Source organism: Myxocyprinus asiaticus, chromosome 43 (assembly GCF_019703515.2).
Source record: "Myxocyprinus asiaticus isolate MX2 ecotype Aquarium Trade chromosome 43, UBuf_Myxa_2, whole genome shotgun sequence".
Taxonomy (NCBI): Eukaryota; Metazoa; Chordata; class Actinopteri; order Cypriniformes; family Catostomidae; genus Myxocyprinus; species Myxocyprinus asiaticus.
Window position 1 is genome coordinate 22,254,368 of NC_059386.1, and position 14,394 is coordinate 22,268,761.

The 14,394-nt window shown below is 37.9% G+C and overlaps 1 protein-coding gene across 8 annotated transcripts in view; it reads right to left on the reverse strand.

The window, feature by feature from the left end:
* The window catches only part of LOC127433788 (HMG box transcription factor BBX-like), a 54,637-nt gene that overhangs the window by 1,122 nt on the left and 39,121 nt on the right, over nt 1-14,394 (reverse strand). For all 8 annotated transcript variants that reach the window (XM_051685996.1, XM_051685993.1, XM_051685997.1 and 5 more), the window contains 3 exons: nt 12,345-12,533; nt 10,522-10,714; nt 2,475-9,997 (listed from right to left, as the gene is read on the reverse strand). In XM_051685996.1, the coding sequence (XP_051541956.1) occupies nt 9,916-9,997; nt 10,522-10,714; nt 12,345-12,533 (464 nt within the window). In that variant the 3' untranslated portion in view covers nt 2,475-9,915. The remainder of the gene's footprint in view (nt 1-2,474; nt 9,998-10,521; nt 10,715-12,344; nt 12,534-14,394) is intronic.

Consider the following 14,394-nt stretch of genomic DNA (forward strand, 5'->3'; position numbering starts at 1 on the left):
CCTGAGTGAAATGAGCCCAAACACATTTCTTTAAGATGTTCTGGTGTTGCAATTTGGTTGTTAGGATGGTCCATCTGGATGCTAGGCAGTTATAAGGGTAATACAACAAAAGAACAAATCCCATGTCTGTACCATGTTCTGATGACAACATATGGCTGGAACATGTTGCAACAAGGTTGCTAGGGCGTGGCTAGGCAGGTGCCAATGCAATACTTATAGACTGCTTGCTAATAGAGCCCACCCTCATGTCTCTATGACTTTCTGATCCAAAGATATGATCCCACTAATTTCTTGTTAATGGGACTTATCACCCGATTTTTCCTTCTTTTTTTTATTTTTTATTGAAAAAGCCAAATTAAATAATATACAACATACAATAAATAAAACATCATCATTTCATTATTGCTTTTACATTTTTTTCCAAACAAAACAAGATTATACAAACAAGAAAAACAAAAACCAACCCCAAAAATGTTTCATTCGCCATGCAAACATCGTTGACCCAATGTGCCAATGTGATACTTAACTGCTTGCTAGCCCAAGTCAAAAGAACACACCCCTATGTCTCTACAATGTTCTGTAGCAGAGAAATGTATTTTGATATAAGGCTGCTAGGGTGACCAAATCAAGTTGCTAGGCAGTTGTCAGGGTGATTCTAAAAAGGCTTTTTGCTAGCCTGAGTCAAAAGAACCAACCCTGAAATCCCTATGACGTTGTGATCCGAAGATATCCAAAGAGCAATTTTAATTGGAAGTCAATTCAGTTCGGTTGCTAGGGTGCTCTGGATGGTTGCTAGGGCGTGGATAGGCAGTTTCTAAGGGGATACTTAAAGACTGCTTGCTAGCCCAAGTCAAAAGAGCCTACCCTCATGTCTCTATGACTTTCAGATCCAATGATATTATCCCACTAATTTCTTGTCAGTGGGAGTTTTTCACCAGATTTTACATTCGCCCAGTGCGCCAATGTGATATTTAAAGATTGCTTGCTAGCCTGAGTCAAAAGAACCCACCCTCATGTCTCTATGACTTTCTGATCCAGAGATATGATCCCATAAATGTCTTGTCAATGGGACTTTGTCGCCAGATTATTTGTTTGTTCGATCGCTTATTAAAGACATTGCACACGTCACCTCAATAAGCTGGTTGATTTAAAACCTCACTCATTGGTGTACAACAAACGGTGCAAGACAAGTTAGGTACCTAAGTTTTCTATGGAAGAATAATAATACAATAAGTATGTGAGATAATAATAGCGATGCTTTGCAAGGACCACTAAATGCATTTTACAAACTAATATGGCATGGGCATATTTAAGTTTTTTTTTTTTCTGTCTCTTGTCAGAGGTTCTGCTTTCCAATTAAAGTCATATACTGTATGAGATACTAAAAAAGTTAGACCACAAAATTTCACAATCTGCTCTGAATGCTCAATGCCCCTCCAACTCCATGAATCAGTTTCATACTCTTTACGGTCAAGGAAAATCAGCTGAAATTAATATAAAAGATCAGAAAATCAGACCTTTTAAAGAAAGCGGAGTGAACATGAATTCCAGCATACTAGGTTAAAATGTCATTAAAGATGTGATATTGGTCCAAAAACATTGTCCATTAGTGATAGCGGGTGGTCTTCAAATGCATGACATTCAAATAATAAATAAGTTATGAATGCCACAATCACCTTCAACATGAAGTATCACATCTGAGATGTACTCAGTTGTTGGTGGTGGAATTATTGTCGTTGGTTTACAGGTGTAATTACCAGCGTCAATAAGCTGAACATTGTCTATTCTTCGTGCAAAATTCTTTTTTTATCCAAAGCGACTTACAAACTTGGAATTATACATCATAAGCGATTCACCTTGAGGAGACGGTAGTACGAAAAGGGCTGCATCACAAAGTTTAAATTGCATCAGAATAATAGTATCCAAGGCAGATTAGAGTGCAACAAGAATATTATTATATATAAGAGTGAAAGTGTCAAATAACAGGACGGTTACTGAGATTAAGTGAGTAGTATTCAGCTGGTCATGTGATTCTAACATGGCAGCCCCCATGTGTGGACCCTCTCCATGTAGAATAAAACAGCTTTTATAAGATTACTGATATGACTGGAGTCCTTATCTCAAGTGAGTGCTCATGATTTTATACACACTGTTTAAAATGACAATTCATTTCTTTCAATATTTGATTATTTTCCATGCATTGGTAAGATATACGTTTTTAATTAAGGATGACTTTGATTTTTTTAGGTTACAACTCTTTGGATCACGAATTTTAAATGAATCCACTTTTTCCATATTAACAGCCAAACTGCTCACCTAAAGCATTTCACTTCTCGTTAGATTTGACAAGCTGCATTATTTCATTTATTCTCATATTTGACAAGTTAACTGAGAGCCTGTACACTAGACCGGCCTCATTAAAGCAACCCAAACGTCTCTCTATAAAGAATTACAACAAAACATAAATTACTCACAAGGATCAGGAGGTGGCAAACAGCCAGTAAACATGCCATTCTCATCATTGTTTAAGTCCTGCTGTTCTGTAGATTCGCACCGAACAGCGCCAACTCAAATTCATGGTGCTTAACTCCACCTTCCTGCATCTTGGACTGTACTGCTATCTGCACTAAATAGGTGAATCACAGAACCTACAACCACTTCTTGTGTTATGGGTAAATTCACTTTAACAACTTAAAAAGCTCTAGTTATAGATCAAAAGTGTTTGATTAATTAACATTTAAACATGTTACAGTAAAAAATAAATGTTTGTATTGGTTGACTAATAAATTACTGATTGATTTATTGTCCAAGTCTACCATCAAGTTTTGCAGAATTTAGACCCACTATTAAAGGGATAGTTCACCCAAAAAATGAAAATTGAGAGAAATGAGAGAATTTTCATTTTTAGGTGAACTATTCCTTTAAAGGGATGGCACATCCAAAATTTTTAATTCTGTTCTGTCTGAAAACAAAAGGGAGAAGTTAGGCAGAATGTTAGTCTCAGTCACCATGCACTTCCATTACATCTTTTTTTTTTTCTTACAATGAAAGAGAATGCTGACTAATATTCTGCCTACATCTCCTTTTATGTTCCATGAAAGAAAGTCTAAGGGTTTGTAACATATTGAAAGTAACAAAAGAGACAATTTCATATGTATGTTTCTTTAATAGGTGTTTAAAGAATAACGTTTGCGTCAGCAGACAGTGTTATGACATAAGACTCAGTGAGAAGGGCAATGGCGAAGGGATCCCTCTTTACGCAGGGTTAAGTAAGGCAAGGCTGCATCAACAACTGGGCTGTAACAATCAGATCCATACATTGCATTGTACAGTACTAGTGACAATAATTAGACCAAACATACAAGAGTATAAACTCCTAAGAGGAATCAGTACAGGTTCTTGGGTAAGCTTTTAAAAAGACAGCGCCACAACAGCATCTAAAGCCATTAACGTACATTCTTGTACAGAGCAAAAAAAATGATCAGAATTCAAGGGGTGCATATTTAGATTATTAAAGGGATAGTTCACTTAAAAAAAACATTTTATATATATATATATATATATATATAGTTGTTTTTTGGGTGAACTATCCCTTTAAGACTCAAACCAAGTTGAGATGGTGAAATGTGGAAGGTTTGGCAACTGATTGCAGCTATTGCATGTTTCTCGTCGAAATGCGTAAAAGATGATTTGATGTCAGATATGAAGTTGACAGTACTATTCTCAGCAGAAGTGAGCAAATACTGCATACTACAGAGGTCAGGGTCTGTATTGTAAGGATGACTGGAAGTTTTTACAAATTATTCACTTAAGGAAGCAGCCTAGAATTCCTCCATATAAAGCCACCGAAATACTGGATTGGAATTAGAAAAATACAGGTACAAAATCGATTACATTCAAGAGACAATCTAGCACAAAAGGGTAACATCATAATCTTTATAGCTAATATAGGAAATTTTCTAGTTTCATAGAGGCATTTCGCTAAGAGACATCTTCTAAATAGAAAATGAAAGGGTGAGCTTTATGATGAGGGCCAGAGGATATGAGCAAATTCGGAAGATGCATCATGCTGGGACTTTCAAATAAGGCGTGTTCTCATTCAACACATTATACTTCTCACTAGCAATTACAATTTGTTCAAATACATCTATTTCCCCTCTAGATAAGAACAAGGGGTCACTACTGAGAATGACAATCATGAAGGGGACACTGGTGAGATGGGGAGATCAGTCTTTAAAGGGATAGTTCACCCAAAAATGAAAATTCTGTCATCATTTATTCACCTTCACGTCGTTCCAAACCCATATCATTCTGTAGACCAAAAAGGGTTCCTTACAATGAATGTAAAAGGTGAAACATGGAATTCATAAAAGTACCATAAAGTTAGTCCAGTAGTGACTAGTACACTATATTCAAAGTCATATAATAGCTTTGTGTGAGGAGCAGACTGAAATTTGGTGAAAATCTCATTTGTGTGATTAAATATGCACATATTTAAATTTTGTGCATTGTGATTGGTTACGAGACAGACAAAAACCAATAGTGTTTGGTATATTGATGTTAAGGCACATGACAAATATGTGCCATATTTGAATATAAGCAAATGTTATTGAGATTTGAGAAGACTTCCAGTGAATAACAACATAAATTTCTGTCTTTTCTCCCAACAAAGCTCTTGTATGGCTTTAGAAGACTTTGAATATCGTGCACGAGTTGTATGGACTACTTTTTTAGGACAAATTTTGGGCTATTTTTTCTGATTTGTGGAGCAATTTTTGGATAGTCCCTGGTCACCATTCACTTTTATTGTATGGAAAAGAGCAGTGTCAACATTTAGCTAAACTTCATCTTTTGTGTTCTACAGAAGAAATTCATACTGGTTTGAAGAATGTTCATTTTTGGGTGAACTATTCCTTTAAGAACGTGATGTTGTTTTGGTATGGATTTAAGGTGCAAACATTGTCTTTCTAAAATAGGCATTTAAAAGTTGCCGACATTTTGCACACCACTCTCACTGCAGGTAAGTTCAGAGATAAAATCATCAGAAAAGATTAGAAGAATTAGAATTGTGCTGATATACAGTAATACATCTGAAACCTGAAGACGGATCCACTGGCTGAGCTCAGCGGAATAAACTTCTCTTACAGACTATTTTCGAGAGAACAAAGTGTTGTACGCATGTACGGAACATCTCCTGATCACTGGTAAGAACTTAAACACGCGAGGGAAGACGTCTTTCCAAGGAAGGAACATTTGGGACTCAACTTTTTGAGTCTCATCTAACATGATTCATCGAGGAACAGATATTCCTCCCATGGACCTTAGGCAGGGTAGACGCCATGTTAAAATTTACGAGAACGATAACAAGACTATATGGCATAGATGAGCAATTTGTTCAAAGGTTCGTAATGTTGTGTACCTTGCAGTTTTGGGAAAGCTTCTTTGAAACTGTAGCTTTCCAAGCTACAAGCTACTCATAATTTAAAGAAGTTAAACTACAGTCATGCTACTACTTTAAAACAGTAGTAAGCTACACTGCAAGTTACTAACAAAAAGTAGCTAACTATATTGAAGGTACCTAAAGTACTTAATTTTTTTGATAAATTCAGAAGTTTTTCATTTAGTCAGAAGTTTAACTTTATATTTATTTCATTTTGAAAATTAACCATGATATTTGTAGTAAAACCATAGTAACCAGATATTAACAACATTACTATAGTAAAACCATGGTTAATTTTCATAAGTGTTAAACATAAAGGGTGATAACATTAAATTGAATGTATATTTATCCTTAAAACACTAATAAACTAGAAAACACCCTATTATACTCTTAAGTATTTTACTTTAAAATAAAAGTCCTTGTAAGGCTTTGTGGGGTTCAAGTGAATCAGCGAATCATTCATGTGATCTAGTTCATTTACAAAAACCGTACATAATAAAACTGACTAACTAAAATTCCCAAAACTAAATATAAAGGAGTAGTTTATTTTAACCAGTTAATTTACATGAACTGTCCAGGGAAAAAAGAAAGAAGGAAAAAGAATAAAATTCACTTAAATTAGATGGATTTCCCAGCGCTACAGAGAGAGTACAGAGGGAGTACAGAGAGAGTACAGAGAGACTGTTCAGCTCCATTACTGCATTCATAATACAATGTGACAAATGAAGCATTTTGTGACAGCACTACTTGCTAGAAAATGCTGCTCGTTACTGGAAAGTAGCTAAAATATTATCATGCTACCAAATAACTTAGTTAAGTTAGTAATGCCGCTCCTTTTAGTTAACTACTCCCCAACACTGGTACCATGGTTTCAATCTTCAGCCAACATAACATTGAAAAATATAAAAAAAATAAAATACAAATTTTTTTTAAAAAGAGCCTAGTTTTCATTCGCGTCAAATTACACATGGCGCTATCCCAGCCTAACGTCTATTTTGAAGAGGGGGTGATTCACAATCAGATTGCACACTTCGAATCATCCATAATCGCAAACAAATGATTTCAACACAATTGAGCAGGAGGTTTAGCATCTTATTATTCATAATTTATAATACTTTCACCATACTACTCGCTTCTAAAGCGGGGCCATAAAGGTGATTTATAAAATGTAACTAGCTTCATAAAATCACACTTAAAAAAAGTGATTACGTCCTGATTCTTCAGGTAAACATCGATATTTCTCACGACTGCTCAGGCACAATTACAAGCTTTCTATTACTTAAAACACACTGAGGTTTAAACCCTTGGCTTTGAGTAAATGCCTCTATAGTATAAACAACAGGGAGGGGGGGTACATTCAGACGTAATTCTTGTGCCCCACCTTGCACACCAGGCGTAGGCCACGTGTGTGCACTTCCACAAGCAGGAACTAGTCATCTAGAGGCGGTGCATTATTTCTCAGTGCTTGTTGGCTTAACAGGTAAGCATAGGTAAATATATATATAATATATATATATATATATATATATATATACACACACACAGATATTTGTATATGAGCTTTTGACAACAGTCTCGATCCAGTAGACCTCAGGAAAGGCTGAGGTTTTATAACTAAACATTACAAAGAAAGCCAGGAAAACATCGCCCTACAGAAGGATTTTTAGGGGAAGTAATTAAATACAGTATTTTGAAAAAGTAAAAAAAAACCTTATTAGTTAGAAGTTCATAAATTCACAGATAATATCATTTATAGAAGAAACATCAGTGACTTTAAGAGCAAAATAAACAAAAGAACATCAATTATCACGTTATAAAGGAGAAAGCGTGACTGTAACAGCGTAAGATAGCTAGTGATGGGTTTTAAACCTGTGATCTGGCTTATAGCATTCCTTCATTTATATAATATAGGCTCCCTGGGAATCTCAAGAGGGTTTCAGTTAGCAGAATCTGAGGTTCAAACTAGCCCAAGAACACAGGGAGCAGAATATGACCCTGGTAGGTTCTGACTCACAAGTGCCTGAAACACAAGATGTGCACACTGCAGGAGAGCGCTATGCGTTGACTCCCACGATACAAAGTGTATATGAGTGAGAAACTCCTTTCTACTCTTCCCAACTGAAAAACAAAACACAGTGTGGCTGGTCACCTGCTAATGTTGGGTTGGATAGCTCAAAAAAAACAAAAAAAAAAACAAAAAAACAATTATGTCATTATTTACTCACCCTCAAATACATATGACCTTGTTGTTGGTGAGAGCATTGTTATTAGCCAGCCATGCTGAACAAGCTTCTCTCTTAGTGCCCATAAACATGCAACAGACATCAAGATTTTCGCTGAAAAACGACTTAAATTTTGGGTTTTTACCAAAACCTATCATATGTCTTCAGAAGACTTGGAATATGATGCACAAGTCACATGGACTACTTTTATGATACCTTTGGGTCCTTTTTTAAGCTTTGAAGTCACAATGAACTGCCATTGTATTGAAAAGACGGTACAGAATATTCATTAAAACATCTTATGTGTTCTGTATAAGAAAGACAGGTCATACAGGTTTGGAATGACACAAGGGTGAGTAAATTATGACAGAATTTTCATTTTTGGATGAACTTTCCCTTTAACAAGCATGACCATGTTGGTCCACCAGCTAGACCGTGTGCTTGGAGGAATGGACAAAAAAAAATCAGCAAAACTTCGAGCTGGAATGAAAAGCGTCTACTGCCTCAGCTACGAGGAAAATGAGGGCTGAGTATCTCAGTGACGATACAAAAGTTAATTTGAGACTAAAACTAAACAAAACAAAAATACAAACAAATATCACTATTATAATTATAACAAAAGCCAACATCTTCTAAAAGCCTTGTCTACGGTAGCTAAAAATGAGTGCAGTGTCTGTTATTAAACTAAATTAGGAGACAAGTAGCACTCTTTTGGATTAGCCAGCAAGATGCTACACACTGCAGTAAGGTCAAGTATTGACATAAAATGCATTTTTTTCCCCGTTCAAGTATTGCCATACTGCTCTGATAACGAACTCATTGACAGCTGTGCACAGGGTCCAAAATAACTTTTCGCCACACTGGCCAATGGCAATTACATTGAGAAAATTTACCGGGCATAAATATGTCTTACCTGCATTGAAATTGTATTTTACATTATTTTTTATTAAAAATATAAAACATTTATTAAAAATATGATTTTGTCCCTATTTTCGAGGGATTATTTAGCTATTTGTGGCAAACAGTGCAGGTCACTCGCACCATATCTGTCTTCGCCTCTTGGTGAAACTGCACTTGTCACATATCACATAAACACACATCGCGATACTGAACTTCATATTTTCATTTTGGTGCCTTAATGCAGACAACAATGGGAAATGTTCCATTGATTTAGACTAAAAGTTGTTAGAAGACCTGTGAGATGCAACAGATATTTCCGTTAGTATACAGTTTGTTTGTGTCGTCTTCGTTTTGAATTGCGCAAGTTTTGGACTAGCATTGTTACAATTCGGTTTAAACCATGTAATACTGCAGTTCCTATTAAAGTTAGCAGCCAACTTGTGGAGAATTTTTATTTGCATTTGGCGCTTTGCAAGAGTTAATTTTGGACCCTGGCTATGCAAAATCACTGAGTGAAAAGTGACATGGTGTCACAATTTTGAAAGGTTCAACTGGTTTTCCACCTGGTGATTTAGTCTGTCAGAAACTCTTGTAGGCATGTGTGCGACCGCAATGCGACTCGCACAAACATCCGGTTCCCCACTGACATATTACTGAGGTTTGTGAGAGACAAATAGGTGCTTTCTCTTAACTGACAGAGGCACCAGACACATTGAGGGACATTGCATGAAAGTAAAGAGGCATCGACTGTGTATTGTGAAGGTGAAGATGGTATTGAAACGGTGTCCAGAAAAAAATCTGAATAGGGTTCGAAGTATGAAGCTGAGGTCTTAAAACACAGACACACACACTCACTCTCTCTCTTTAGACTCAGAGCAGGAAGGGGAGAAGGAAGCCACAAAATGTTCCTCTGACTGAGAGAACGTGAACGTTGCTATGTGAAGAAGTTTGTGCAATGAAGAAAAAATATAAAGAGAGAGACAAATAGAGGGAGAGAGCACTTGCTTCAAATGCACTTCTATGCAAAACTTGACCTTAAATAGTAGCCATTTCTTACAGATTGTAAAGTCTGATAACTGGTCTGGAGCTGACAAAGAAAACAGGCTCGGGGAGCAGGACTGACTCCCCAGGGGCCACAAGTGGGCGAGAGGGAGGGAGGGTGGGGTGGGGTGGGGTGGAAGGTGAAGGCTTCTGGGATAAAACATCTTCATCCATTTCAGAGCTTCCCTCATTCCTAACCAGTCTCTCTCTCTCTCTCCCTCTCTTTCTCTCTATCCCCCAAGCAGCAGGGCCAAGGGTCAAGGATAAGGCCCCAGCATGTCCATACATGGGCCCCGACCAGGCGTGCAGACCTCACTGGTCTGCACAGGAGATCAACACAGGGGCCATGTCCTTCACTTGACCTTCAGTGGGGATGCTCACAGCATGCTGGGCTCTGGAATACACACACAGAGGTATTTATTATTAACACACACATGCACACAGAGATGCAAATAATAAAATACAATTATCCATACATCTGTGCATAGTCAAGATTTGTGATAGATCGATATATCAGCAAGGCCGATATAAGGCCATTTTGAGATTATTGCCATTGGCCAATAATCACGTAGGCTTGGTCGATTAACAAAAGTGTTTCCTCGCCCTTGTGGCAGTTTAAAAAATCTACAGACAACCTTGTCAATTGATGATAAACAATTTCTGATCTTTTGTGTGAAATTTGTTCTATGATGTGTTAGGCTGGTATATCACACTTTTTTGTTTTGTTTATGCATGTACTTCCTTCTTGGTAATATCAATACATTTCCTGCTTGATTTTAAAAGACACTTTTGTATGATAAATATGACTGGAGTTGTGCTGGGTTGTCACTTGAGGTCCGATGTAAAATCTGGTTCAAGATGCAAAACCAGTTGAGAACCACTGAAATAGTGTTTGCAGTGGTGTGTATTCCCGTGTACCTGTGCACATTCTCCATGGCGGCGACCTCAGCAAGAGCAGCTAAGCTGAAGAAGGCCGGGAGGCCACTGGGCGAGTCCACCTTATCAACTTCCGCTGATCTGGGATCAGTGTAGCAGCCCCCTTTATTGCATAATGCCTCTTGAGTGAATGGCTTTTCATCCTGATTCTTGGCCTGATCCTTAGATTTGTCCTCTGCAGAAAAAGAGAAAGGTTAATTACGGATAATAATTTGTGATTTGTGACAGTAATTTGATGTCAGCCAGTATATGTATAAACAAGATTTTTACATTTTCTGAAGACAATGTGAGAGGTGCTTGCCACATTGCAATAGTGATTCTTGCCTTGTAGGGTTAGTTCAGCTATAAATGAAAATTCTGTCGCTATTTACCCACCCTTATGTTGTTCCAACTATATATGACTTACTTTCTTTCGTGGAACACAAAAGGAGTAGAGGTAGACCGATATATTGTTTTACCGATGAATCGGTGCCGATAGTTAGCTGGTTATCGGCCAAAATATATGCCGATAGTTGCAGATAGTTTTTTTATTATTCCTCCATGTTCCTCTGTGGCCAGCACTATTTTGATTAGATAATCAAGTAATCTTAATTGAAGCGAGGACATGCAAAGATATATGCGACTCTATGGAAACCTGCCCTATCAGCACATACATTGTGTCTCCAAATCATATCTTGTGAATAATAATAAACCTTATTCCTCATTAAACCTCATCTGGTGAATATATAGGCAATAAAAAGCTTTATTTGGTAAATACTTTAATATAGAGCATTTTAATGGAGCAAAGTCTCTGTCATTTCAAAATAAAAGTACCTTGTGTATTTTGGGCTTGTTTACAGTTAAAAATCCCACATAATAGACCAAATCTTTTTTGGGGGGGGGGTTATTATTAGGATTTTGGTCGAACAATAAATGAAATATGGTATTTTATTAATGTTGGACACTTGTAGCCCCTTTGTCTGTGCCTGTTTATGTATTTTAGATTTTTTTTTTTTTTTTTTTTTCACCCAATTTGGAATGCCCAATTCCCAGTTTAAGTCCTCGTGGTCGCGTAGTGATTTGCCTCAATCCGGGTGGCAGAGGATGATTCCCAGTTGCCTCCGCATCTGAGACCATCAACCCGCGCATCTTATCACGTGGCTTGTTGAGCACGTTGCCACAGAGACACAGCGCGTGTGGAGGCTTCACGCCATCCACCGCGGCATCCGCGCTTAACTCACCACATGCCCCACAGAGAACGAACCACATTATAGCTACCACGAGGAGGTTACCCCATGTGACTCTACCGGGCCAATTTGGTTGCTTAGGAGACCTGGCTGGAATCACTCAGCACGCCCTGGGATTCAAACTAGCGAACTCCAGGGGTGGTAGCCAGCGTCTTTTACCACTGAGCTACCCAGGCCCCCTATGTCTGTGCCTGTTATAGTATAGTAATGTTTTAAAGTTCTCTAAATCAAATTTAAAAACTATCTGCCGATTAATCGGTTATCGGCATTTTCCACCACCTAAGTTAACATTATTGGGCAAAATCCACTATCGGTCCACCTCTAAAATGGAGATGTTTCATAAGTCACCATTCACTGTCATTGCATAACTTTTCCATACAATAACAGTGAATGGTGACTGAAGCTAACATTTTGCCTTACATCTCCTTTTGTGTTACACAGAAGAGAGAAAGTCCTATGGTTCTGGAATTACATTATGGTGAGTAAAAGATGATGGAATTTTTTTAATTTTGGGGTGAACCAACCCTGTAACGAATCCTAAATAAGAAACTGTAGATGGAAATTGTGGGAACAGCTCACCCTCTGCAGGTGACACTCGGCCATCGGCTGTGCGCACTAAGTGTGTGATTTTACTCTTCCTGGCCTTCCTTTTCTGACTGCCCACTGGCGAGTCCAAAACTTTCTGAGGCTCATGAGTGGGTGAGACACATGGACTCCCAGACTTCACTGGACTTGTTTCCACAGACACAGGGTCAGGTATGACAATGTCTAAAAGAACAGAGAACACATGAAACATGAGACAACACATACTGTAGACTGACCTGGTAGTTATAATCCAGAAGTCTTAAAGGGGTAATATCATGAAGAATACAATTTTCCTTGATATTTTGACATATAAGAGGCCTTTCTTCTATGAAAACATACTCCAAATTTCAGAACTCATAACTTAATCCCCACTGCAATAAAAGCATTTATTGAAACCAAGCTGCAAAAATGCCTCGTTCTCTACTTCCACAACTTCCCTATGTCAAAAGGGGTACATTGATTCATGACTGCCTCTACAGTTCAAAAACATCAAAGCCTACTTCACATCATCACACCCTTGGCCCCGCCCACTGGTGCTTCGGTTCGTAAACTGAGAGTGAAGGAACAACAACTATTCCTGAACACCAAAGGGGACCCATCTGGACTATTTTCAATAATTTTTGTATTTAAACATGCACAGACAGAAGGCTTTGACCACTTGATACATATCTCAGGCCGCTTTTAAAAGATGCGGTGTCAAGTTACAACTCTGAAGAGGAGAATGAACTCTCTGTCATTCAGCTGCTGCCTCTTTCTGTTTGAGCACAAACGCGCCATGGACACGTTCTTTTGCCCATCTGAGGTATTTTTAATTGTTAGTGTATGAACCAATTGACCAATTAGATGTGTTTCCGGCAATGTGCATTTCAGTGCAGGATGATACTGGAAACTGGATGTGTGTGCGTCTAGTTCACACCGTTCTTTTGACTATGTATGAGCGTCATGTGGATGTGTCTTCAGGGCATTTCAGGGTGGATTGGTGTTTTTTCAGCCATCAGCATGGACTGCTTGTGAACAGACATTAAACGAGTCAAGCTTTGCAAAGGAACTGTTATTGAAGGATGGGGCAGGTAAAACACTTGGACCAGATGCAAAACAGTAAGTGAACAGTTCCATTCATGAATATTTCAAATGACATGACTGTTTGATAAATGGTGCTGACACGCTGTCTACACCGGGCGCATCTGTTGACGCGAAGCAATGCAACGGCTTGAGGCTGTCTAACACCAGGCGTGTCAACAGTAACTTTCAAAACCGTTTATTTGTGTTGTTGGCAGTAGTAGCACCAGCGCGTGCAGTGCAAAATGGAACGGGACATCTGTTTACTTTTGGTGCAACTCAACTTCCATGGTAGACAGCATCATTGATTATAATGGGTTCTACTACTTTTGATGCGACATGGCTCTCGCATCCGGTGTAGACAAGGTGTGAGTGTTAACAGTTGTACTTGAGATTAACAGTTTAATATATTCGGATGCAATGTATTGGATATACATTATGTGTAACCCCTGAAATTTAGTTTTATAATGTTGTGGAACTTGTTCATTCTCTTCAGATTGAGTTTTTAAAAAAATAGCTGAATTTGAGGAGCTGCATGATGTTAGCCAATCAGAACAGTGGGCGTTTACGTTGAAGTTTTACGGAGGTACTTATGCCAAAACCGAGCATTTCAGACAGAGTGCAAGAGATAGGGTGGAAAATTATCATATACTAATAAATTATGACTGTTTTAATGTGAAAAAAACAAACAAAAAAAAACACGTTACTAACATTACCAGTGGACCTCAGGGAAGATAATAAAACTATATAAAAAAAAAGAGCATTTCATGACCCCTTTAAGATTTTGTTGTTAGAGTCGCCCTATGATACTTGAGGGTCTGGTATAAAGTACAATACTTGATTAACACTAAATGGACAAAAGTTTTTGGACACTTGGTTTTGGATAGGTCTCTTAATTCCAGTGAACACAAAAATGCTGCGATTATTCTAGAGAATTGTGTGCTTCCTACTTTGTGGCAAGTGTTTGTGGAGAGACCTTTTCTGT